This window comes from Nuphar pumila, chromosome 10 (assembly GCF_984573655.1).
Source record: "Nuphar pumila chromosome 10, dmNupPumi1.hap1.1, whole genome shotgun sequence".
NCBI lineage: Eukaryota > Viridiplantae > Streptophyta > Magnoliopsida > Nymphaeales > Nymphaeaceae > Nuphar > Nuphar pumila.
Genome location: NC_143258.1, coordinates 98,299,779 through 98,324,821, shown reverse-complemented (window position 1 = coordinate 98,324,821; position 25,043 = coordinate 98,299,779). Strand labels below are relative to the sequence as shown.

Below are 25,043 nucleotides of genomic sequence, written 5' to 3'. Positions count from 1 at the left end.
CCTCCTTGAATCATCATAGAATTTATATGGTGATTCAACAAGTCATAACTAGAACTCGGGAAAGATTTGCTTTTTCGAGAAGATAACTCGGTAAAGACTTGTTGGGAAATCGTTTTCCACCTTTTTGCATAGAAGCTTTCACCATTAGAAAAAAGGTGGCGTGACAAAGAGATGCATTTGAATCCCCGTCCGCAGGACACACCAAGAGTGCGCCCATGCACATCCGCATGCCCACAAAAATGCAGGACGCAAGGATGGGGATTTGGTGCATCCCACAGTGGCTGAAACAGGTTGCTGCTCCATGCCCGTGCACCCCCACCACCCCACCAACAACACAGAACAGCGGCAGACACACAGTCACAGACGCACCCAAAAAAAAAGAAAGTTTTTTTGGCCCGTGGATAGGGTAGGACAGTAAGAAGTGTCTTGTCCACAGACGGGCGTGTGTCCTGTCGATGCATGCAATTCAAACGCATGACACTTGTAAAGAGAATAGAAAAGATGAAGCGGACTAAGCAGGACATGTCCTAACACAGAATCTTGGATTCCACCTTGTGAGCTGCAAATGCCGTTTGGTGGCAGGGACTGCAATGAGTACAAAAGTTGTTAGCCCTTAAAAGACACAGAAAAATCTATTAACACAGGGAGAGGCCTTGTCTATCCCGAGTTTGATTTACTTGAAAGATTAATAGGGGGAACATGACCATAATTTCTTTGTAAAATGGTGGGATCTTCAAAATGCCTCACAATTTACCAAAATCCTAACCCTATTCAAATTTTGATTCTCAACTTTTTTTAAAACATTTTCCCCTTTCTCAAATATAGCACACCGTTCACAAATAATTTTTGTGAACATCCAAAAATATGTGAACCTCCTTTAATACAAAAAAAATAGTATTTTAATACATTTGCAAATGTGTGAAGATATTTGCATGAGGTCAGGACAATCACAAATGTGAATATTTAGTAAAGAGATTCTCATAATTTGAAAATGTACCATATTAGTGAGCCTCCTTTAATTAAATACTCCAACATTTACAAATATCCTGACCTTGGCATGCAAATGTCCTTACTCATTTGGGAATGTCCTCCTACGTGTGCCTCTTATGCAATTTTAGTAAAAAGAATTTACATTTTAAGGACATTCGGATTTACAGGATTTACGAAGGTTGTACTATATTTGCAGACTTGTAACTAAATACATACACATTTACGAATGTCCTCAAACATAATTTTTTTTAGTAAAAAGAGGTTCACACATTTTTAAGGATTCACAAAAATGATTTTTGCAAACATCATGTTATATTTGCAAAAAAAAGTGTCCAAAAACAGTAGAGAATAAAAAATTTGATAATGAAGAGATTTTCAACAAATTGTGAGACATTTTTTAAAAACACGATATTTTATAAGGACAATACAATCATTTTTTAATTAAATATCACCTTGCAAGGGGTGAGCCAGGTTTATAGGATTAACATAAGATCCAACAAGAGATGGTGTAACGAGATCAACACGAAGGAAGATGGATGAAGATGGTCGATTTTACGTTGTCTACATTTTATTAACATTGAATCATAATTGCTCTACCATGTCCATCAATCATTTTCTTCACCTAATGTCAAATGTAGTATCATGGGCTGAAAGTGAAGGCCCATGCAACACGCCTCAGTGCTCCCCAACACCAAGGGCTGGCCTCTCGATGGATGTGCAGACACAGTAACACAAGCATACACACATGATCACATAAAAAGAAAGAAGGCAAAGAGCAAGAAGAAAAGAAAGCAAAAACTTCTTATAGCAAAGTTAAACATGTACAAAGCTAGGAGGTCTTAGAGCAAAGCCCATTATAGCACTTCGAGAGGCAAAGAGGTATTACGTCAGATAAAAACAAAGTGAAAAACTTGGTGGTCCTGAACACGTAGAATGTTGTTTCTAGTTCATGGAACTTGATGTACTGGAAGGATAAACTTCCAGATTTGGCACGATGTATGAACTCATGGTTCATTTAATCTGTGCTATTAATGCTACAAATTAATGCATAGGGTTATTGCCCAGATTTATTTTCATGAAAAAAAAACTGGTATGGGCATCAGGTACAGAGATGCAAGATGCAGATGTCCAACAATTCATACACAAGCATAAGCACCTTATATTTGGAAGCTAGAAATACAACAGAAACAGTTTGGCGATATATATCTCTTGAAAAACCATCAAAGCCAGATTGACTTGTTGATTTTAGAAAACAGATATGAAGACTAAAGAAAAAAAAATGAGGCAACAACAAATTATGGTATAGAAAAAGGAAATTGGAGTTACCTTATACCAAGTTTTTGTCTTTTGAATGGGGATAAGGAAGCTACATGTTTTTCTCTCTTCATTCCTTTCTCTTTCTTTTGCATATTAGTAACTGAAAGTCCAACTTCATCTTCCCTCTTGACTTCAATGTCAGTCTCATCACTATTAGTCACTCCACTTGTATCCGCCCCCACCATTCTTTTTTTATTGGACACAGAGTTTTGCCCTTCCTCTTCTAACCTGACTGTGGGTTTGGTGACGAAATTTACAGACTTTTTAGCCAGTTTCTTCATCGGGAATCCCAACTTAGCCATTGATAGATCAAGACCAGGCATATCTGTGCCCAAGAACTTTACAGCACGATCACTTCCATCAGTTGGGATGCCATCCTTTTTTTTATCCTTTCCGATCCTTTCATCTAATGAATGAGAAGATGACACTGGTAGCCCACTTCCCTCAGATGTATTGTTGGATCCAAACAGCTTAGAAAACTCCTTTTGCGTTGATTGCCTTGATGATTGCATGGACCTCCACTGTTCGGGTCGGCTGGCAAATCTGTTGCCAGCAGAAAATGTATCAGCCAACAGCAAGGTTAAGTACCCACTGTATCATTTGATATTTGAATTGTAGTAATACTTCAACGCTATTCTCTTCGGCTTTGCTCATGATATTGAAAATCATGATCCCATGTCAGGGGACAGGTAGTGTAAACTACTAGGTAACTCCATGTTCCAAAAGAGAACCCAGGAAAAGCAACTGACCAGTCAGGTCAACTCCAATTCCCACGTCTAGATTCAAGTCACAATGTAGCAAACACTGGCCACACATCAGAGTTTATGATGGGTCATTCAGTCATTGCACATTGTTGCAAACAATATACAATAAAAAATAAACTACAACTTTAATTTCCAACACTATTCAAGCACAAAAGATTCAAAGACAGAACTGCATGGTTGTAGAGAGACGGACATGTGAGAAACTTTAGTGCACACTATAGCAGTTCAGCCCAACTGCAAAGAACTCAAACGTCCCTCTACTCCTCCATGGACTCGTTGAAATGACCTTACACTCCGCTCACAACCAAATTCAATACAGCAATAGACGGTTAGAGTAAATACATATTCTAATGGAGAGAGAGAGAGAGAGAAACCTGGACACATCAAATTTCTTTAACATATGGGGTCCATGCTTTGTCCTGAAAAGTTCTACTTGCATAGAAGTCAACTCGGACACTATCAGCTCTTTTAAGGACAATGATCCACAATTGAAGCACTTCTCTACTGTGAAGGAGCCAGATGGCAGCATCGCAAGCTCACCAAAATGGCCTTCAAGTCTATTAAAAAGATAAACAATAAAAGCAAGAGTTATAAACGCAGTCAGCAATTAGTTAAATGCAACTGCATCTTGAATAAAACAAACTAATATTCAATCCTCTATCTGCAGCAAGCATCTAGGTAAGGCCGCATGTGCTTCCAAAAAATGTTAACAGAAAAGCAAAATAAGTGCCAGGGAAAAACCCACATCTTACATGCTTTACTGATGAAAATAATGAAATGGCACTTTATCCAAGGTTGTATCAGGCAAACCCCAACTAAACATACTCATTGTCATGGCATCATGTGCGGGAATTTCCTATATAAACTAGTCCTCAATTCTCAAACAAAACTTTATGCATGTTTGTCTATGTGAATACACATTTAGTTAATCTGCAATCTGAATGGAATGTATCAAATCAAATATTTCAAAATTGGCTATGAAACTATGTGAAAGTAGTTCCATCAGTCACATCAAACAACGCAAAATGGCTTGTTTTAATGATTCCTGCGGTTATGGCAATCATGGTCATCAAAATAGGGTTTCTTAACTCATCACTGCAAGGACAATCTTTTTCAGGACAAAGACAAAATGAACACATAACTTTGAGTCAGGATAAAAGTATCCACATAAATGCTACTGACTAACACAATCAGAAAATCAAGCCAGCATATTCTCGGCTTAGTTTCAAGAGCATACTTAGCTATTATTTTGTACTTCCGTTTTGCAGAAACATCAGAAGAAAGAAGGGCCTCAAGAATGCGTCCACCACCAGCATCTTTTGCCATTTCAAGGACTTGGCCAGATTCCATTGTTACAATACTTGAGACAAATGGCTGAACGTATTTCTGTATTACATCAAATTTATGACACAAACAAGAGATTGATATTGACACTAATTATATTGTAAACAAAAGTAATGAAAAGTGAAGGCATAACAAAAATGTAATCACAGTAAAGAAGATGATTATCAAGGTTCCTCGACTAAGATTCCCATATGAATAAGCCTATAAAACATATCCATGGTTTCATCCAGAATCACAATGCAACAAAGTATGCTGCATAAAGTTATGCAAGTTGATCATGAATGTTGGAGAAGTCCTAATGGTTTTAAATGAACCTTGAATTTATATATATGGTAGTTCTGTACCATGATACCATATGGTGGTGCATACTCTTATTTAATGGATCTGGCCACTAAACGTTAAATCTAACCATATAAATGTTAGAATAGTTGTATTTTATTTAATGTGTATAGGAGTATTTCTGTAATTTTTATTGTATGTAACCACTATTCTCATGAGGGGCAATATTGTAATATGTTGTGTGCTTTTAATATAACTAGTGAGATTCTAAGGGATGACCCGCATTGGGTATCATCCTATCTTCAGCCCCCAAATACTCTTCTTCATCTTTCCTCTTCTCGTGTGACAGATCTTTGGGTAATGCAGCAGAGATTCCAAAAATCTAAGATGGTATCAGAGTATAGGATTGAAGAATGATTCATTATGGTACTTGAAAGACCCTGACTTAGATTTCTTCTTCTCCAAGTCATCCATATCTCTTATTTCTCTTTGATATGTCACTTCTTTTCATTATCTCTTGTTTCTAATCCAACTCTTGTTGCTATTTCTTAATATTTTCTTGACCCAACATCGTCTTCTTTCTCTTTTCATCATAACATATAAATCGATCTATATGTTTTCCTTCATTCTCTAAGTTTTCTGTTTTGGGTATGTTACAAATCTGAAAAACGTCCCAAATATTAAGATTTTTTTTCCATCGATCCCCATACTTTGCCATATATCTCTTTGAGTTTTCCGCATGGCATATTATTTCAGGTCATCATAAAAAAATAGAAGACCGTTTGATCTGTTGATATATTTTTTTGTTGTTTCTGTTTCATTGATCTAATCTACAAAAAAAAACGCAGATCTCATTTATTTCTCTCGGTGGTTTCTGATTGATTTCTTTACTTATTGTGACATGAAATATTGAGGAAACAATTTCTTTATTGTGCCTATGGAATCCATTTGTTCCCATGATTCACGTTTTTCATATTTCCTCTCTCTTGTATAACTTTGTTCATCCTTTACACAATATTCATTGTTTTCATGGATCCAAATCCTCATCTAGCCTTATCCTCCAATTTTCTACCTCAGCTAGTATTTAAAAAATTGAACCATTCCACTTTTGTGAATTGGAAGATATAGATTTCACCATTCATTAGAAGTCAGGATCTTGCAGGGCACTTCCATGGATCAGTCAAGATCCCACCAGAGCTCACATTATGAGAAGAAAAGGATGATAAAAGGGTGGTTGTGTTGTCATCCACCATTCAGAATCCAACATATATCAGTTGGATGAAGAGGGATTAGACCCCTGTTTCCTATATCACCTCTACTCTCTCGCAGGAGGTGCTCATCGGCATACGAGATGATTGCAACATCATGGAGCTTTGGGGAAGATTGGTTCAGACCTATTCACAGATTTCAAAGGCCCGAATTATGTATTTAAATTAAAGAAGGAATTTCAGAAAAGGGTCCATGAGTGTTCTTGATTATCTGAACAAGTTGAAGTCTATCACGGACCAACTAGACATGGTTGGATGTGAGATACAGAAAAAGGAAAAAGTTCAACAAGCTTTGGGTAGACTTGAACTGGAGTTTCATGTCTTATCCACTACTTTGTCTCTTCTCTCTGCCTTGCCTACCTTTGATGAGATTACATCTAAGCTTTTGCATTATGAGTTATCTCTGAACAGTTTGAAGGATCAAAGCAAAGGTGTAGGGTCTTCTAGTGATGTTCTTAATACTGCTGCTGGACAAGGTCGAGGACATGGAATCTTTTGAGGGGAGCCTCGCAGTCATGGTCATGGAAACAATCAAGGAGGCAGGAGTATTTTGCCCTTGCCTAATATGCAGCCCTTAGGAGTTCCTAATCAAAATTGAGGAGGAGGTGCTCTAACCTATCATATCTACAAGAAGAAGGGTTATCTAAAGGCCAACTGCTGGTTGAAGGATGACCCCAACTACAATCTTGAGGTCAAGATTGTCCAAAATAAGAACCAAACAGATATTCAAGGTCAAAATTCCAACTAGAGACAGTGTATTAACAACCAACCAGGAACTAAAAAGGATTCTCTTATTGCTGCTCTTGTGGGTCTTAACTTCAAAAAGAGTGAAGAAGGTTATTGGTACATTGATTCTGGAACCCTCACTCATACTACAGGTGATGTAGGTAAGTGTTCAAATTAATTCCATAGTTTGGTAGGAATCACACTAGTTGGCAATGCTCAAATTCCTCTACCAATTTTGTAATCTTTTATCCTTGTCAAATATTTTGTGTTCCTAATATTTAGAAGAATTTAAATTTTGTATCTAAACTTGTTGATGATACAAATTCCTACATTGTATTTACTTCATTTTCTGTATATGTAAAAGATCTTCTCGCGAAGAATACGTTCGTTGAGGGAGAATGACGTAAAAATATATGAACCATCAATAAGATCATCATTCATCGGAGTCGCATGTTAGTGTCTCAACTTTGAAGTCAGTTTCTCTTGTTGTTTCCATTTCAAATGTTGCAGAGTCCAATAAATCTACATGGCATTTTCGTCTTGCTCATTGTAATCATGGTTTTGTTGAGATACTTGTGTCTGATGGATTAATTCCCAAATCCAGCCTGTAATAAAGATTCTTTATATCTTAGCTGTCATATTTGTAAGAGTCTCGTCTCGCCTTTCAAGTCTTGGAATGGTGGGGCTTTGAAGCCTTTTGAACTTGTTTATTCTGATGTTTGGGGTCCAGCTCCCAATGCATCTTTGTCTAGCAGCAAATACTATGTTATTTTTATTGATGATTATACCCGTTATTCTTGGATTTGCTTTATGAAAAAATAAAATTGATGCATTCGGTATCTTTTGTAAATTTGACGATAGAGATTCACCGATTCAAGGAGATTAGATATGGTCAGGTCCGTCAAATGTGGTAGTAATGCTCATGATGGGCATCAACAAGATAATGAGCAGCCAAGTGTGGTTAATAAGGAATAGGTTGTGAGAAGATCCACAAGAGTTCATCACCCTATCAACAGATGGGTTATCTATGAAAGTTTCAGTCTTGATCACCGAGTTTTCATTTCAGAAATTGAAAAACGTCAAGAGCTAATGTCTTTTACAAAATCCTATAAGAATCACACATGAGTTGAAGCCATAAATGAAGAAATGAAAGTTTTAAATGAGTGTTGAACATGGAAAGTCATGAGAAGGCCAAAGGACAAGAATATGGTTGGATCGAATACAAACGAGATGGGAGCATCGAAAGATATAAAGCACGACTCGTAGAGAAAGGTTTCACTCAAGAGTATGAATTGAATTTTAAATAAACTTTTAGTCATGTGGTGAAGATGAAAACCATAATAATTATTCTAACCCTTGCTCTGGACTATGGCTAGTCCTTAAACCAACTGGATGTGAATAATGCTTCCCTTCATGAGAGCTTAGAAGAAGCGTACATGGTGCAGTTGCCTAGGTTTAGTGAGAAGGATTTTGTTTCTCATGTCATCAGATTGAGAAGGTCCATATGTGGGCTGAAGCAAGCCTTAAGATCATGGTTCAAAAGCTTCTCTAAAGAAATCCAAAAGCATGGGTTCAAAAGGTCAAGCATTAGACATTGTTTATATATAGGCATCAATATGATTACTTTGTTGCTTATCTATGTCGATGATATTATAGTCATAGGGAGTCGTGAGAATCATATAAAATAAAAACTCTCCTTAGTAGATGTTTTCATATGAAAGATTTAGGGAAATTAAAGTATTTTCTTAGTGTGGAGGTTCATCACAAAGAGGACACCTATGCTGACACAACATAAATATACTCTTTAACTTTTTGGCAAAGACAGTGATGATGGATTGTAAGCCTTCACCAACTCCAAGTGCTCTTAGTTGAAAACTAAGCTCATATGATGGAGAAATTTATCAGGATCCTCAGCTATTTAAAAGGAATGATTGGAGATGGTTAGTTTATATTAAAAGATCTTAAAATGAAGTGATTTCTGTTATGGCATTTTCCAGTGCAGATTGGACAGGTGATCCAGATGAAAAAAATCAGTTTCAGGTTATTATACGTATGTTGGCAGAAATATAACATCCTGGAGCAATAAGAAGCAAAAGGTTGTAGCCAGATCTAATACAGAATGTGAATATAGATCCATGGTTACAGCCACATCAGAACTGACATGGATTCACCATTTATTAAGAAAGATCAGAGAAAGAATTTTGAGATCAGTGTTGTATTGTGATAACCAAAGTGCAATCAAGATTTATCTAAATCCAATATAGCATGGCAGGACAAAGCACATTGATATAGACCAGCACTTCATTAGACAGGAAATTAAGGATCTTGAATTGGAGGCCAGGTTTGTTGGAACCAAAGATGAAATTGCAGATATTTTCACTAAAAGTCTCACCAAGCAAAGATATTTGTTCTTGAAATCCAAGTTGTCCATGGTTGTGAACCATCTACAACTTGAGAGAGGCTCTTAGAATAGCTGTATTTTATTTAATGTGTACAAAGGTATTCCTGTAATTTTTTATTGCTTGTAACCCCTATTCTCATTAGAGGCAATTTTATAATATGTCTTGTGCTTTTAATATAAATAGTGAGATTCTAAAGGACGACCCATATTGGGTATCGTCCTATCTTCAGCCCCAAATACTCTTCTTGTGTGACTGATCCTTGAGCAATACAGCAGCAATTCCAAAGATCTAAGAATAAATGGGTTTAGCATGGTTTATTTACTATGTTATAAGCTTTTATCATGTCTAATACACCATGAGATTATGTTTTTGAATTGGTGAAAATCAACTGCTCAGAGTTAATAAAGATTAAGGTGATTTAAAAATGGTACAAAATATCATGCTTGAGTCAACTTGAACACATGAAATTAGTAAATGAAACATGTCAAACATTTCCAAAGGTAGGTTTTGCTTTTGGAGCTTAGAACTATGTAAAGCAAGTGTTAACCATCACATGTTATGGTGATACAGTTACACAATAGAAGCACCATATATATATATATCATAGTCACCTGTATTGTTAAAGGTAATTTCTTGGCAAGGGTATTTCTCGGAGAGATTTTCAAAAGTTGATAAATCTCGGGAGTTTAAAAATTGAAAAAAATATAAATAACAACAAAAAAACCTAAGAAAATAATAAGTTTTGTATTATTTTTCTTTTAAAAATATAAAGAAACATGTTTTAAAAGTTTTAAAATATAAAAGAAACAAAAAATAGTTAATGAAAAGTTTAAAAAAAAAAACTAAAAAATATCATGATATTTTTTATTTGCCGATATTTTAAAAATATCATGATATATTCCCAATATTATCAGCAAGATTGAAATTGCCGATAATATAGCGCTATATTCAAAATATTGGCGATATCGGTAACAGTGATATATATAGGGTCACTAGAATAATGTTAATTAGAAATATGTAAACTGTTGTGTGAACTAGGCATTTCCCACACTTTTTTGCAAACCCAACCCTGCAGATGCATTTGGCATGGTGCATTTGCTAGGAATCGACTGTTGGATCATGTATTTTCGATAAAATAAATGTGATTTTCGGATGCTTGAATATTTACAAAACTTCTGAACCATTGATGTTCAAGCCTTAAAAGATCCTTATGCATCGAAATCGGATGATCCAAGAGTCTGTTTCTATAAAACCAAGCATCTAGATCACGTCTGTATGATGAAATTTAAGAAAAATAAATAAAAAGCCACATGAAAATATCGGTTCATACTCCAGTTCACACATTTCCAGTTAACATATTCTAGCGGCCACATATATATGGTCCTTACCAACAAGTGTCCACAGACTGCTCACATCATCATGGCATTCATAAATGAGCACACAAGGAAAATTAAAATTTTCCTCACTGCTACGGGCATAAACACTATGGCCCATACCAACAAGTGTCAGACTGTTCACATGATAAAAAAACATACTGATCATGGCATTCATAAACGAGCACAAAGAAAATTAAAATTTTCCTCACTGCTATGGGCATAAACACTAATATGACACAGAAACTAATAGGAAACAGAGAACACCATGTGTCATGTGTGCATGAGAGAGAGAGAGAGATACACTTGGATAACTAAAAATAGTTTGCAAAATCAAACATCCAAGAACTGAAATCTTCATCCCTGTTGGCCATGTCCAACTGGCCATCTCTTCAGAGCCAAAGTAGTTCTCCAGAAAGAGCACTCGTTGAATAATGCAACTTAGAGGTTCAGAATCGGAATGCACTGCAGCAACCAGAGCCCGAGAACACTGCAGAGCAAATGTTTTTAAAATTAAAAAGGTGAATGACAAAAATCTGATTGCTAACAAGTAATTCTACTAAAATTTTATTGAAAATCACAATAAATGGTAATAAGAGCTCATTAACACAAGATAAATTAATTAACAGAAGCAAACTAAAAGCCAAACAGATAGAAAAAATTGCTATATGTTATTTTGAGAGCTCGCTAAAACAACTGGTTTCACTTGATATACATTTCTGCGATTAATGATACCACATACACGTACACAATTTGCGATTTCCAAGTTCCCCCTTGCTGATAATGAAGGCACTATGCACCTCTGAAGAATTTCACATTTCTTCCCAAACATATATACAAATAGGTTGTTTTTTATCCATAATTTGCATATTAATTCGGGTTTTTTATATCTCCACTAAACCCAGTTTGCAAAGAGGTTAATTGCCAATCCCTAAATTCTTTTGTCCATGTCGCAGAGAAAACATATATAGCTTGTGCAATCAAAAAGTATAACTTTGCATTTTTGTTTTATAAAAACTATAGACAAAAGAACACATCAAATAAGAAAGTATCATTACAAACATGCAACTAAGAGATTAAAAACTATAGACAAAGAACACATCAAATAAGAAAGTATCGTTACAAACACACAACTAACAGATTACATGTTATCATTGCAATAGGATTTTTCATGTATTATGATGTAAAATGATGTATGTAGATATTCTGAAATAACATAAAAAAAATATCAGTTAATACTTTCACCTTTTCTCTCTTCATGACATAGCGAGGCAACAATTTTTGTTGGGCTAGCTTGACCCTTTTCATTGAGTAATATAACCTCTACTAAAGAGACTGTTTATATTATAATATTAAATAGGACATTAATACAGAATATAATACCTATTAAAGTAAGTTCATCCTTTTAGTCAAGTAGTGTTGGACTTCAACCTAAATGAATGTGACTTAATTTCAAGCTGAAAGAAGTTCATAGCTTACATGCTACATTTCAATCAAGTAATTGAGGAGGCTGCATTTTAAAGCTTATATTCACTAACCTTTATCCTGGTTGATTTGGATCATGTGTTCAATATAATTTACAATTTTACATTGGACTAAAACAGTCTTGACCAATCAGGATAGGAGTATACACAAGTAAACTGACTGAATCCAAACAAAAAACCTTATGCATTTAAGAACACTTGCCACCATTAACTTTCCAAAGGTTGCAAGCATACACATGCACTATATACAACAGTTGTTTCAAGAAACGGATACAGACTACGGGCCACTATCACTAGATTGAGAGGAATATCATTGAGTATGGCATTAATTTGATCTCATTATCTCATCTGCATCTGCTTCAAAATGTCACAAGTTTTTGGCCATATCCAACTAGAACCAACCATCATGTAATAGAGGTTTCAAATTTGATGGTGAAGAAGAAATTATTATGATATTCCAGCCTGATATATCTTTGGTTCCTTATTATGGTATCCTAGCCTGACTTCAATTAGCCATTTTCACGAAACTGTGAGTCTTCTAGCTACAAATTTTATGGTGCCAGCTTGCAAATGTGATGGCCTAGATGATTCATCATCCACGCTACATTAATACTGTGGTCTTTATTTAAGAAATTTAAATAACTGGATAGACCCAATACATGATGATACTGAATGTACAGCATGCCATGGGAGAGGAGCATGAGATGGATATCATACAATTATGATTACAGAAAAGAATACAGAAGAGAAAGGCACCTCTTTCTCATGTGTATGAAATCGTTTGCATGCTGCTAGCAAAGAAGCAACCACTCCAGGCTTTCTCATTTTGAACAGTTCTTTAAAATTTGGACCAAGCTCCTCCCAGATTAAGCTCATCTGTAAAATTCAAGTACAGCACAATAATCAGGACCCAACACTGGACAACTAAAGTATCAACAGATCATTTTTCAAGGCAAACACCAATTCCAGGGACATCGAATATCAAAGTGTTAGATGGTCATACAGAATGACACAAGTTTCCATGAACAGATGAGTCTCGATTATACATTTTATCCAATAAAAATTACCTTTCATAGCCTTAGGGTTAAGCTTATCTCTAGAGACGTTAGGTATGTGAATATAACAGCGCAATCAAGTACTATACCGATGACTGAAAAGACAAAATCATGCGGTCTGAGAATATGAATAAGAGACTCCCCTTAAAGGCCATCAAAAAACATATGTAATAAGGTAAGTAGTAATAAGACATCTTCCGACCAATACCCTTAAGAACATTCATCTCAAACAACGGTGCATGAGTAACATATAACAAATGTCTGTTTTTCCTCTTAGCAACCCCACTTTGTTGAGGGGTGTTATGATAAGAGGTTTGAGAGGGATACTTTCGATATTAAGTCTCAACTAATTTGTGATAAGTTTGAAAAAAGATACAAACGTTAGATCTTAACAACTAAGCAACTCTCATTCTTGAAAAGTCGCCCACAAATGAAATAAAACATCTATAATCGAAGATAGATACTATAGAGGTCAGTCCTAACACCTCAAAATGGACAGGCTTAAAAGGTGCAAAATTCTTAGAAATCTGACTGGAAAGAAGGTTTTGCACTGCTTGGCCTTTCGACAAGTTCCATGATAGATAACATGACTATTATTGACAATTATTATATTTGGGTACAAAATTAGCAAATTAGACAAAGGCAGATACCCTAACCTCAAATGCATCAACAGAATTGACTTCTAATTACATGATAACTTGGCATTGTGGGACATCAGAGCACAAGGAACACTAAGGGTATACAATCACTTTCTCTCAAGTTCATGATCAACGATTTTCCCTGTCTTAAAGTCTTGAAATATATAGTAGTTTGGAAAATGGTTATGCAATAGTTAAGGTCTTTCACGTGGAATTTTATAGATAGCAAGCTAACTGAAAATTTAGGTGTATGCAACATTGAATGTAAGAAAATCAACCATGTTAACTATTCCTTGTCGAAGAGTGGGCAATGGAGACTACCTATCAACCAATCTTAAGAGGTGTTTGATTCACCATCCCCACGTGTTCGCAGGCCTCACACGCGTCCGTGCACCCACGGAAACACGTTTGTGGTGTGCCCTGAGGACAGGAAAATTGTGCCCACTGTTGTTCCCCCACCCAACGGAATAGGGAGGAAGAGAAAATGCCAAACACACTCAGAAAAAAAAATTGAGGGTGCTGGACAGTCCGGGATAGTGTGTCTTGTCCTATCCATGGACAGCGTAGGACAGGATGCGGTGTCCTGTCCACGTGCGTCCGTGAATCAAACGCCCCCTAAACTTACACTATGGTTAGATGCATGATATTGATACCTAGAGAATAGACATCTCATGTTAAAAATAAAATTGTATCCAAATACCCAATAAGGGTATTTTTGTCTTTTATCATATAGTACAGTCCACTAGGGACTGAAATGTAATTTAACATTATAATAAATAAATAAACTGTCATACAGCTTAGGCACAACAGTCATATTTATGACTGTTGTGCACAACAGTCAAAATATGACTGTTGGGCACAACAGTCAAAAATATGACTGTTGGGCACAACAGTCAAAAATATGACTGTTGGGCAGCAGACGTTGGACTGCCACCCAACAGTCATAATAATGACTGTTGGAAGGCAGTCCAAAGAGCTGGACTGCCTCCCATGTGTTGGAGTGAGGCTCTATAAATAGAGCCTCACTCCCTTGTTATTCCTCAATGCTTTTAGAAGCATTTGAGGGTTTTTCTCTAGAGTTTTTTCCCATCTTATAGGCTTGTATGCCTCTTGTGCTGTTTGGTATTTTTATCTCTTTTGAGATTGTATTTGGTCCATTAGTGACCAACTTTAAGTGAGTTTATTAAAGCCCTTTGTTGGCATTGTGTTTGTTTCCCTATTGTTCTATTGTACCTTGTTTCATTACATCTCAATCCCATGTGATTTGTATATTTTGAATATATAATCTAAGAAATAGATGCCAGATGAGTTAAGATGCATGGAGATGGATACACCCTCTTTAGTATGATCAGCAGACTTGAGCTACAATTCCTAAATACTTTTCCTGAAAAGAGCCATTTCACAATCTTTAAGGTTTTTCTTCTCTTGACCATCATTTTATGCTTGAGTACCCTAGGTGTAGGCATCCTTGCTAGGTCCCAACATTGATTCCTAGTATGCCTAGCCTTCCTACAATGAGTACACTTGAGTTTATTTTCTAATTCACAAAGTTGAGACCTCTACCACGGCCTTAAGTAGACACTCTCTCTCTACCTCTGTGGTTCTACCCCTTTCACTGAACTTTTGGGAGGGGTTCTCACAAAGGAGAGTGGATCTTTTAATGCCTTGTTCTTCAAAGATAGCCACATCTCTATTTTCTCTCTCTAAAGAAGGGTGTACATGCACCTAGTGAGGGTAATTCCTCACGCCACATGATATTTGACCTGATATGCTTATGCTCAATATCAAGTTTATACAATAAATCACACCTCTTCTGAGTTCTGACCTTTCTTACCTTCTTACACGGGACATTTAGCTCTGATAGAGGCTCACTTCCTGCCAAAATTTACCAAGTCATTGTAATAGTCATTCAATGACCAGCCTTCTTGCTTATATCTCCAAATTCTATATATAACATCGTACTTCTTTGCCACAGTTTTGTTTTTCAAACATGCATCCAAAATCCCTTTAGGGTCTCAAAAATTAAAAAGGTTTCTCTAATGGATGGGTCCATGGATTATAGGAAGTAAGCAAATGGCAAGGTAACTTTTATTCTCCCAATCCACACAATGAGGATCACTTTCATTGGGATTCTTGACTCCACCATTGACCTAAGCAAGCTTCCCTTGACGGATAGAAACTACATTTAAATTGCACTTCACTTTGGTGATTTGGAAGCTTTGACTCTTACTAGAGAATGAAGAAACCCCTCCAATAGGTTTCATCACTTGAGAAGTTATGTAACTAACGATGGTAATGTTCTCCCTTAAGGAAGCCATCATAACAAACGCACCTCAGATCTCACCACTTGAAATCTCTACTTTCCATGAAAAAAGACCCATACATATTTTTTCCATATATGTACACATAGCTGGAGGGAAAACAAGACAAGCCACAAACTCCTACTCAAGCTCTTCAAGAAATATCTCAGGAACCCCATTCAAGATACTAGTATTTGAGGGATATGCTCAAAAGAATCCAAACAGTAGAGGTAGGCACATGTTCTTCTCGTTGCAATAATTGCTCTTTGCTTTGGATGGCTCCTAGTCATATATTCCATTCATCTTCCAATGAAAATTTTCTTCCCCTAAAAAACAAGATAAGCCCAGATGCATGAAGTTCTAATTTTAGCTATTCTAGCTGTAACTTTGACGCTTGGTACTGTGCAAACTCCATGACAGATATTTTGATGCTCATTAGGACAGCAAAGTGCAAATAAGGAACATGATACCAGTCCATTTCTACTTCTTTATCTCTATACACATACCATCTTCTATTCCTGCAACCTCTAATTTTAGATATTCTAGCCGTAACTTTGTCTCTTGACACTGTGTAAACTCCATGACAGATGGGGGCTATTTTGATGTTCATTAGGACAACAAAGTGCAAATAAGGAAACATGATAAGAGTCCATTTCTACTTCTTTATCTCTATACACATACCTTTCAAGAAAAACAACTCAGCATACATACATCAACAATCCAAAAACAAAGGGTATGTAAATGCTTCACAATTTTGTGGGTCATGATCCTCATATTTAACCCGTTCTGACATTTGGTTGGCATTAAGCCAGGAATAGCACTAAGGCAGCTGCTAATCCAATTAGACATATTAATCAAGATGCCCAAACAAAAACTGAAGTCCACATACAAACTAAATTCTGATAAAGGCAGTCAACAGTTTAACACCAAAAGTTTGAAAAACAAAACAGGAGATTCAAATAAAATTAATAAATCTTCCATTTGTGCAAATCTTCGTGTGTAATGAAAACAACATTTGCAGATCAGCCAAAGAATAGATAACCAGCACATACTTGATCTTTGTGTCTTGCAGAAGAAATTAAAGCTTGAATGACAAAGTTGCCACAATGATGAGATGATATTTCCAGAAAGGAACTCCTCAAAACTTTGATGAAGATCTCATCATATAAAGTATCGGGTGCCACTTCCAGAATGACCTGCAACATGCAAAAAGCCGGAATATCTCCCTATTAAAGTATGAATTGGAAATAGTTGGTCATAATCTTCTTTACATGTCAAATATTTGTTTGAAAATGCATTGAAATGGGATTAATGCCTATAGTTAATGTTGACACAGAATGGATAGGCTTACACAAAAAGAAAGACTAAAAAAGACATGATCTGACATGCATGATCCTTATTATGTTTCTAAAGATTTCTCATGATGCAAGTGGCATGACAAGAATATCATACACTGTCTGCTTGTTGGCATGTATTTAAATAAATAATTATTAAAAACTATTATTTTCAAGAACACAGTAGTAGAAGCAAAATATCTTTCTTTTTTTCCACAAAATGAAGGTCAGAATTGTTTTATGATACTAGCTGGCGGTAATCATTGATAAAACATGTGGGCTAATGGGACTATCTTTCACATGGGAATAGAACCCAGGGAAACAATTACTCAGGCATATGGAAGGTTTTGATGGACTTTGAGGAGTGCATCAGTCCAACACTGGAAGATGGCCATAATGCTATGTTTTGGTTGGACCCATGGACAAGAAAAGAAAACTAAGATTGAGATTTCATAACCCATATCAACCAGCTACCAATAAACAGAGTATGATGGCTGATTGCTGGCCTGGTGGAGGAGAATGGGGCATATCATTCCATAAGAGTCATCGCTTAATGTAGTTGAAAATTGGTTAGATCCTACCCACAAGCATAGTGACAAATATCGCAAGATTTATGAAAATCTTGTGATAATATCACGAGAAATTGCCTGAAAGTCTAAAACGGCAATTTCTCGTGAGATTTTCAAAATATCATGAGATTTATGAAAAAACATAAATACCGTGATTTAAACATGATATTTACATTTTAAACAGCTATTTATAGTGAAAAAACCATGTATTTTTATTTTTAAATATTTTTTATTAATATTTTCTTATAAAAACTAATTTTATATTTTTTTAATTAAATTTTTTATTGCTGAGATTTTGCCAAAAAATGTGAGATTTATGAAAAAATTTCAATTTCTCATGAGTTTTTGAAAAACGAGATTTTGTCGCTTTTAACATTTGTCACCATGCCCACAAACTGAGAAATCGGTTTTTGAACTCTTTGGAGGATTTTATTAAAAGAAAATGCTCAATAGATGGGGGCTTTTAACTTCAAAATCCAGTTATTTTTCTATGAGTGAATCCCTAAATTCATTACTCCGAAAAAAAAAACATTTGGGGCCCCATCAAATTCAAGATCAGTAACTTTTGCTTGGCTAGTCTTGCTAGACAGCATATTGACCCAGGGAAGCTTTAAAAAGTGAGGCTTTCACTTGGTCTCCTGCAACTGTGTGGCAAGAATGAAGAGACATCCTGGCACCTACTTTGGGCCTACTCCTCTTTCTCTTACATTCTCAACTATCCTGGCCGGAATGAAACTTCAGCACATGGGATATCACATCCTTTAGATACATCCTTATAGGCCCATGGACCAGATTAAAAGGCAAGAAATGTTAAACAGATCGGAGATGACGGATCTTTTTGGCAAGGTGGCATATATTTGGCAAGAATGAATAAGAGGGTTTATAATGACAAGAAAGAGAACCCGCCGACAATACACACGAGAATACAGTCACAATTACAACTTTATGCTGAAGCAAAGTAGGCAGGTATTGCTATACAATGGGACTGGTCGAGTAGGCTGGGGACTTTATAGCAAATAAATTGAGCTAAGCATATACCTTGTTTTACTCTCTTTTAGATTTCAGTCATTTTTGAAGTTACTACTCTTTTATATTTTTTTGTGACTTGTTACTGATTATCTCCTCTTTAGAGAAAGTTCATCTTTATCTTCAAAAAGAAATCAGATACAAGATAGATCAATAGACCAGATATATTTGCAAGTAAACAACAAAATGAATTCATATACTGTCATATTGTCATCAATCAAACCAATCATTCTCCACACAGATCTGGAAGTACCATATGATATGTTCAATCCACAGTATTCATACACTATTGACATTAGGAATAAGTGATTGAGTTTTTGTCTCAAAAAGAAAAGGAATAAGTGCTTGAGATTAGGGGAAGAGGATAAGGAAGAAAAAATGAAGAAGACAACGATGAAGGGAAAAAATGAGGCTCAGATTTGCATATCGGGTTACACTGTTCATTATACACATTAATCGCAAAAGGGGTGGATAAATAACAAAAGTGACCCTGCATAGTGAAAATGGCTACAAAGATAGAAATGCCCTATGTCACAGGGACTCGGCAAACCGGGTGCCGCACCCACGTCGACGCGACGCGACGCAGGTGCGGCACCCGGTGTGGTCAACCCGACCCTAGGTGCGGTCATTTGTGTCCAATTTTTTTTTATTAAAAAAAAATCTTCTGGGGGGCAGGCACGCCTATCTACTCACCACACTTATTGAATATGCCACATCTGGCTATGTAATGGTGAGATATATGTTGATACATCTCAACATCCTCTTGGCTTATGATTAGGCTCGATGGGGTTGTCCATAGCTTTACAACATAATATTCCAGTAATTTTGGGAAGTCTAGAACATGTCGTTTCAGTTAGGATCACACCTTGATCGAAGAACTTCAATCCCAAGAAAGTAGTTAAGTGCTCCCAAGTTTCTAATATCAAACTCCTCTTGTATCCTCTCTTTTAACCTTTTTATTCCATCTACATCATCTCCTGTAATCCTATGTCACATAGGTGCGGGTGCGGGTGCGGCACTTTAAAAAAACTTGGGTGCGGGGGTTCAGGAGGGTAATCAATAAAAAAATCTGCTTTTCAGAAGAAACAATAAAAATTTAGAAGTATTGTTTAATCAGGTATTGCTTAATCATATTTAAATTTATATACATTTAATACAAAAATTCATTGCAATGCAGTTTTCACTTTTTTTATTAATGCATTTAATACAAAAGTTCGACCTACTCGGTTCTCCCCATTTAATACAAAATCCGACCTACTCGATTCTCTCCAATTAATATAGAAATTCATTCCAATGCAGTTTTCACTTATTTTATTAATGCATTTATGATAAAGCTCTATACAAAGTATAAAAGAATGTAATGGCTCAACTTTTTATGACAAAGCTTTTTAAAAACAGTAAAAGAATGTGTGTGGCTCAAAACATTTAGTGCACAACGTTTCAAACTTTCAAAGCTTTGTATATGAGACAAAACTTTAAATAAATATTTTTTTAATGTATCTATTTTGGACAAAAATAACCCTGAGTGTGGATTGACCGCACTCAGGGTCACATTCACCACACCGGGTGCTGCATCCAATCCCACGTCGCGTCGATGCAGGTGTGGCAGCCTCTATGCAGAATCCCTGTGACATAGCTGTAATTGCTATATCATTTACATACAATATCATAATAGAAGCATTCTCTCTTACACAAATAAGTTGTGATCACTAATACTTGTAGCCAAATTGAATGATGGCTACTAAAATACTCAAACCATGCACGAGATGAATGTTTTAACCCATAAATTGCTTTATTCAATTGACACACTTCACTTCTATTGCCCTTAGAGGGTAGAACCCTTGAAGAGGAGACACAGATATCTTTCTAAATATTCTCATGTAAAAATGCATTTTTCACATCCAACTCATGTGAGACACATCTTTTGTAAGCTAGGGCAAGGATAAGTCTGATGAGATTCAACTTAGCTAAGGGAGCAAAGCCTTCATGATAATTGATACCATGCATCTGAATGGACCCCTTGGCAATTAATCTAGTTTTGTATCTATCCATGGATCCATCTGATTTGGACTTTAGACTATAGATCTATTTGGGCCTCACTGCTTTTCTTACATTTGGAATCATAGTAACCCTCCAAGTATCATTCTCTTTAGAGCTTTCATTTGCTCATCATGGTTTCAGTCCATTTTGGATGTGATGTTGACTCTTCTATACTTTTACGAATTGGATTCAATTTTGGATTGCCCATAAACATTCTGTATGGTTCAAAAACAACATGATGAGAAACAAAACGACAAAGAAAGTGGCAAGCACACAACTGATCCCCTCTTCTTAGAGTAATTGGAAGGTTATCAGCAAGAGCTTCACTGGAATCACGTATGCTTTTGGAAATAGGATTAGTTGGCTCCTAAGTAGGTACACCTTTAGGTGTGTAGCAAGGAGGTCAGCCATGATTGTTCATTTTCTCCTCAAGCATATGTACTTATGTCTTTGGGAGATTGATCTTCCAATTTTTCTGATTCTTCTTCTAACACATGTAGGACAGTCAAGTGAAGTAACAAAATTCATCTCATACGCCACAAAGTTTAACATAGTATTTACTTATGTTTTATATCATATGATCAGGGATCCTAGAATGCTTCAACAATCCTTTTTCTCCAGAATGAAGTTAAAAAAAATTACAGCAATGGAGAGAAGATATTTGCTAACCCAATTAAGTGCATTAAACATCCAGCAAGGTGAACATGGTAAGCAGCACTTCCATAGTGTACCAAGAAACAAATGAAGTTGAAGTGTCATTTCAACTAATGAAGAAACCATCTGATTAATCTACACTGAGTGTTATAATTTAAATGTCATTTTCTATCAAGTCCACTCCAGAAATTGCTAACTAAGCAATGGCTCATGCCCCAGAGCATCTCCAAAGGAAAGGAGAAACAACTAGACAAACATTTTTAAGACACAAAATCAGAGTGCCCCATCTCCATGTAGGAGCAATAAAATTTCCCAAGAAGATTTTCATTACTTACAAGTCTACAACATTCTCCAAAGTGCAAAATATTTCATAAAGTCTGAAGAAGGAAATTTCACGTCTTTTTTTAGCACATTGCACTTCCCCAGACAGAAATGAACCACCAACTATCATCTTCAAAGGGTGCATGACAAGGAAGATGTTCTTATATTTTTTGTAGACCAAGCTCTCCCCTATAATTTGCTAGCTAAAACTCACATAGATACATATTTTAGGAAGACCATCAACAGGTAAATATTAGTCTTTTTTGAGAAGGAAATGTTTTTTTTTTTTTGAGAAATCACAAGTAGCTATTCTTCTTAATGCCATCTCTCAACCATCTTAAATGCATCAGCATAGACAATTTCTCAAAATCTCACTGACCCTTGGTACTGGCCACTGACACAAACACTAAAATAATAGCATTATGTTGAGCTAGGAGGACAGTGTACAATATCAAAAATGAAAAATTGCAACTCTCACCTTAGCTGTATTTTTACATTTTGCAAAATAAGTTAAATAGCAAGCAGGCATGCCACATGTGCACACAGACATACACACAAACGAAAAAATAAACAAAAAGGATGTTTCTGCAACACATGCTTATGAAGCTTTAATAAGCAATATACACAAGAAAGTATTAAGCAAATTACCTCCATTAAATGGCTAAATGCAGTATCCTTTAGCAAACCCAAGATTTCACGCACTTTTGCAGCTTCCAAATATTCACCTGGTTTAGATGTGCTAGACTTATGGCAGCCAAGGAGGATAGGGATTACATGGAACAACTCCTGATCATCTCCTGCTAGTAACTTTAGTATTGTCTACAAGAAAATGATGCAATTACTAACAATCCCATGTAGTATTCAAATGAGATAGCATTTGTCAAATAGGAAGAAACTTGGATGAAACTGCAAGAATATTCTAATAAAAAATAGAGCAGAATTTTAATTTTTTCCATGCTAGAATGGTCCTTTTGCCCTTTCTTGGTCTGCATCATTAACTGGGTTTCTGTATTTAAATTCCTTTTCCGAAAAGTTTTTTTGTAAGTATTGTCAACACATGGTTTGGAATTTCTGAAAATTTCCAGCCAACACTTGTATTATTTATAATGTGGTGTAATGTTATATTACCCTGGCATTCCTGTGTTTCTCTCCACACATATAGCTTGGAGTGTGCTGCATATATTCACAGCTTGTAGTAAAAAATTAACAGCTTGTGAACCTTTGTTACCTCACAAATTTCAAAATTGCATGGCAATCCCTTGCATTAATTGATATACTTGTAAAAATTATGTTTACAAGAAAAGTACTACCATGTCTATGTTAAAATGTACCCATCAATTGTTGTAATTAGATATATTTTATATATATAAAAGATGATACATATACATATATGGTATATATGTATATGTATCCTCCTATTTATATATATAAAATATATATTTTCCTTTTGTTTAGCCGTAGGGGTATTTTAGTCTTTTCCTCTGTTTTACGCACATTCACTTTATGGATGTGATTGTAATTTATTTTATTTTTCTTTTTCTTTTATTTTTTATTTCTTTTTTCTCAAGTACCAAAAGGTACCTTGGGGGGCCCACTCAAATAGACGTTGGGCCCCTTCCAACGGTCACATTTGTGACCGTTGGAGGGGCTCCAACGTCTATGAGTGGAGCCCCTCCAAGGCTCCTTTTTGTTGTTATAAATAGGGGCTTTCCCCTTTGTATTTCTTACTTCTTGAGGGAGCTTATGCTCCATTGTAATGGGGTTTTTACCCCTTGTCCATTGTTTCTTCAATGATATGCAACTTATGACTTTATGTCATATTTTTCCCTTGTTATGGGTTTTATGGGTTAGCACATTATGTGCTTGTGTTGTTTCCCTTTAATGGGTATATTTGCACTTCACGTGCATAAATATGGGTTCATTATTGAACCCAATGTATTCCAACTCACTTTCTAACATGGTATCAGAGCAAGGTTGAGATCGAGTTGCTCTTTGGTGCATCGGGAAGCGTGGTATTCAAGAATTTGTTAAAGAAAAATGGTGAAGTGTTCGTTTCTCTCTATTGTCTTTCTTATAGTTATTCGGTATGCATTTTATTTCTTTGAGTATTGTATGAAGAATGTAATATGTCCTTTTCTTTATGTGTGCTTTTTGTCATTATGTCTTTTTTGAGTTACTTGCTACTCCATTGAATCGTTTTCGTATGTTTTTCTTTGAAAAACTTTAAATGATAACTTGTTTGGCGAAAAATTAGATATATGATTGCTCAAAACTTGCTTTAATGGGTCGGTAAAAATTTATGACCGTTGGAACTTTGAATTTACATTTTAAACCTAATCTTGTTTATGAAAATACCTTTATATGAATGTTTAGTCTTTAAAGAAAGGTATGTTAAGATTAAAATGCTTGTGAAATATAGTTTTTTGAAAAATGTTTGGCATATATGAAAAATTCCATATTATGTGTCCGTTTTATATGAGCAACATTTAATTAAGAAAGTTTTTTTTTATAATACCGGTTGAATTAAGTTTTAAAATGATCTTATGGAATATGATGATTTTCTTTTCATCTTTACACTCTTAAGGATGTTTTCAACATTTAGAGAGTTCTCTCTCTTTTCAATAAGAGACATTTATAATTTTATGTTGTGATTGTCTCTTGTGGGTTTTGGTGTTTGCCCTTTTGTTTGCTCATTAGTGAATGTTGTAAGTGCTTAATGCACTCTATTGCTTTTCCGCATATTTCATTACAAAAGTTATGGTCTTCACTAATGTCTAGTGTGTACTTATTTCATTAGGAATAGGTAATAATCTATTAAGTCATGTTTTTTTTTTATAAAACTTAAGAGTGTTAAATTTTTCCTCAATAAATGTTTAATTTTTATTTAAGCCATAGTACAATCTTATTTATCATAAGGTTTTGTTAATGAATCTATTTTGTTGGGATTTCTCCCACTTTAATGGAGTTTTCTCCTTCTTGGGAGTTGTATATGTTTTTTTGTTCAAACTCTCCTTAAGGGGCCTTTCGGTCCTTATGATCTTCTTGTGAGTATATACTCTTTTATGAAGATTTCATGATTGTTTATCATTTTTAAGTTGCAATAGTAGATTTCATAAGTTTTTTCGAACTTCACCATCTTTATGAATGCCTATATTGGCC

The 25,043-nt window shown here is 35.5% G+C and overlaps 1 protein-coding gene and 1 pseudogene across 1 annotated transcript in view; both read right to left on the bottom strand.

The window, feature by feature from the left end:
• LOC149827533 (ubiquitin-conjugating enzyme E2 34-like) overlaps positions 1 to 2,456 on the bottom strand; it is a 34,561-nt pseudogene extending 32,105 nt beyond the window's left edge.
• Positions 2,457 to 4,318: 1,862 nt separating this feature from the next.
• Positions 4,319 to 25,043, bottom strand: part of LOC149827532 (pumilio homolog 23-like) — a 31,535-nt gene continuing 10,810 nt past the window's right edge. Inside the window, exons 4-7 of the mRNA XM_090019444.1 lie at positions 22,533 to 22,703; positions 16,993 to 17,136; positions 12,704 to 12,823; positions 4,319 to 10,953 (exon numbers count right to left, since the gene is read on the bottom strand). Of these exons, the coding sequence (XP_089875570.1) occupies positions 10,693 to 10,953; positions 12,704 to 12,823; positions 16,993 to 17,136; positions 22,533 to 22,703 (696 nt within the window). The 3' untranslated portion in view covers positions 4,319 to 10,692. The remainder of the gene's footprint in view (positions 10,954 to 12,703; positions 12,824 to 16,992; positions 17,137 to 22,532; positions 22,704 to 25,043) is intronic.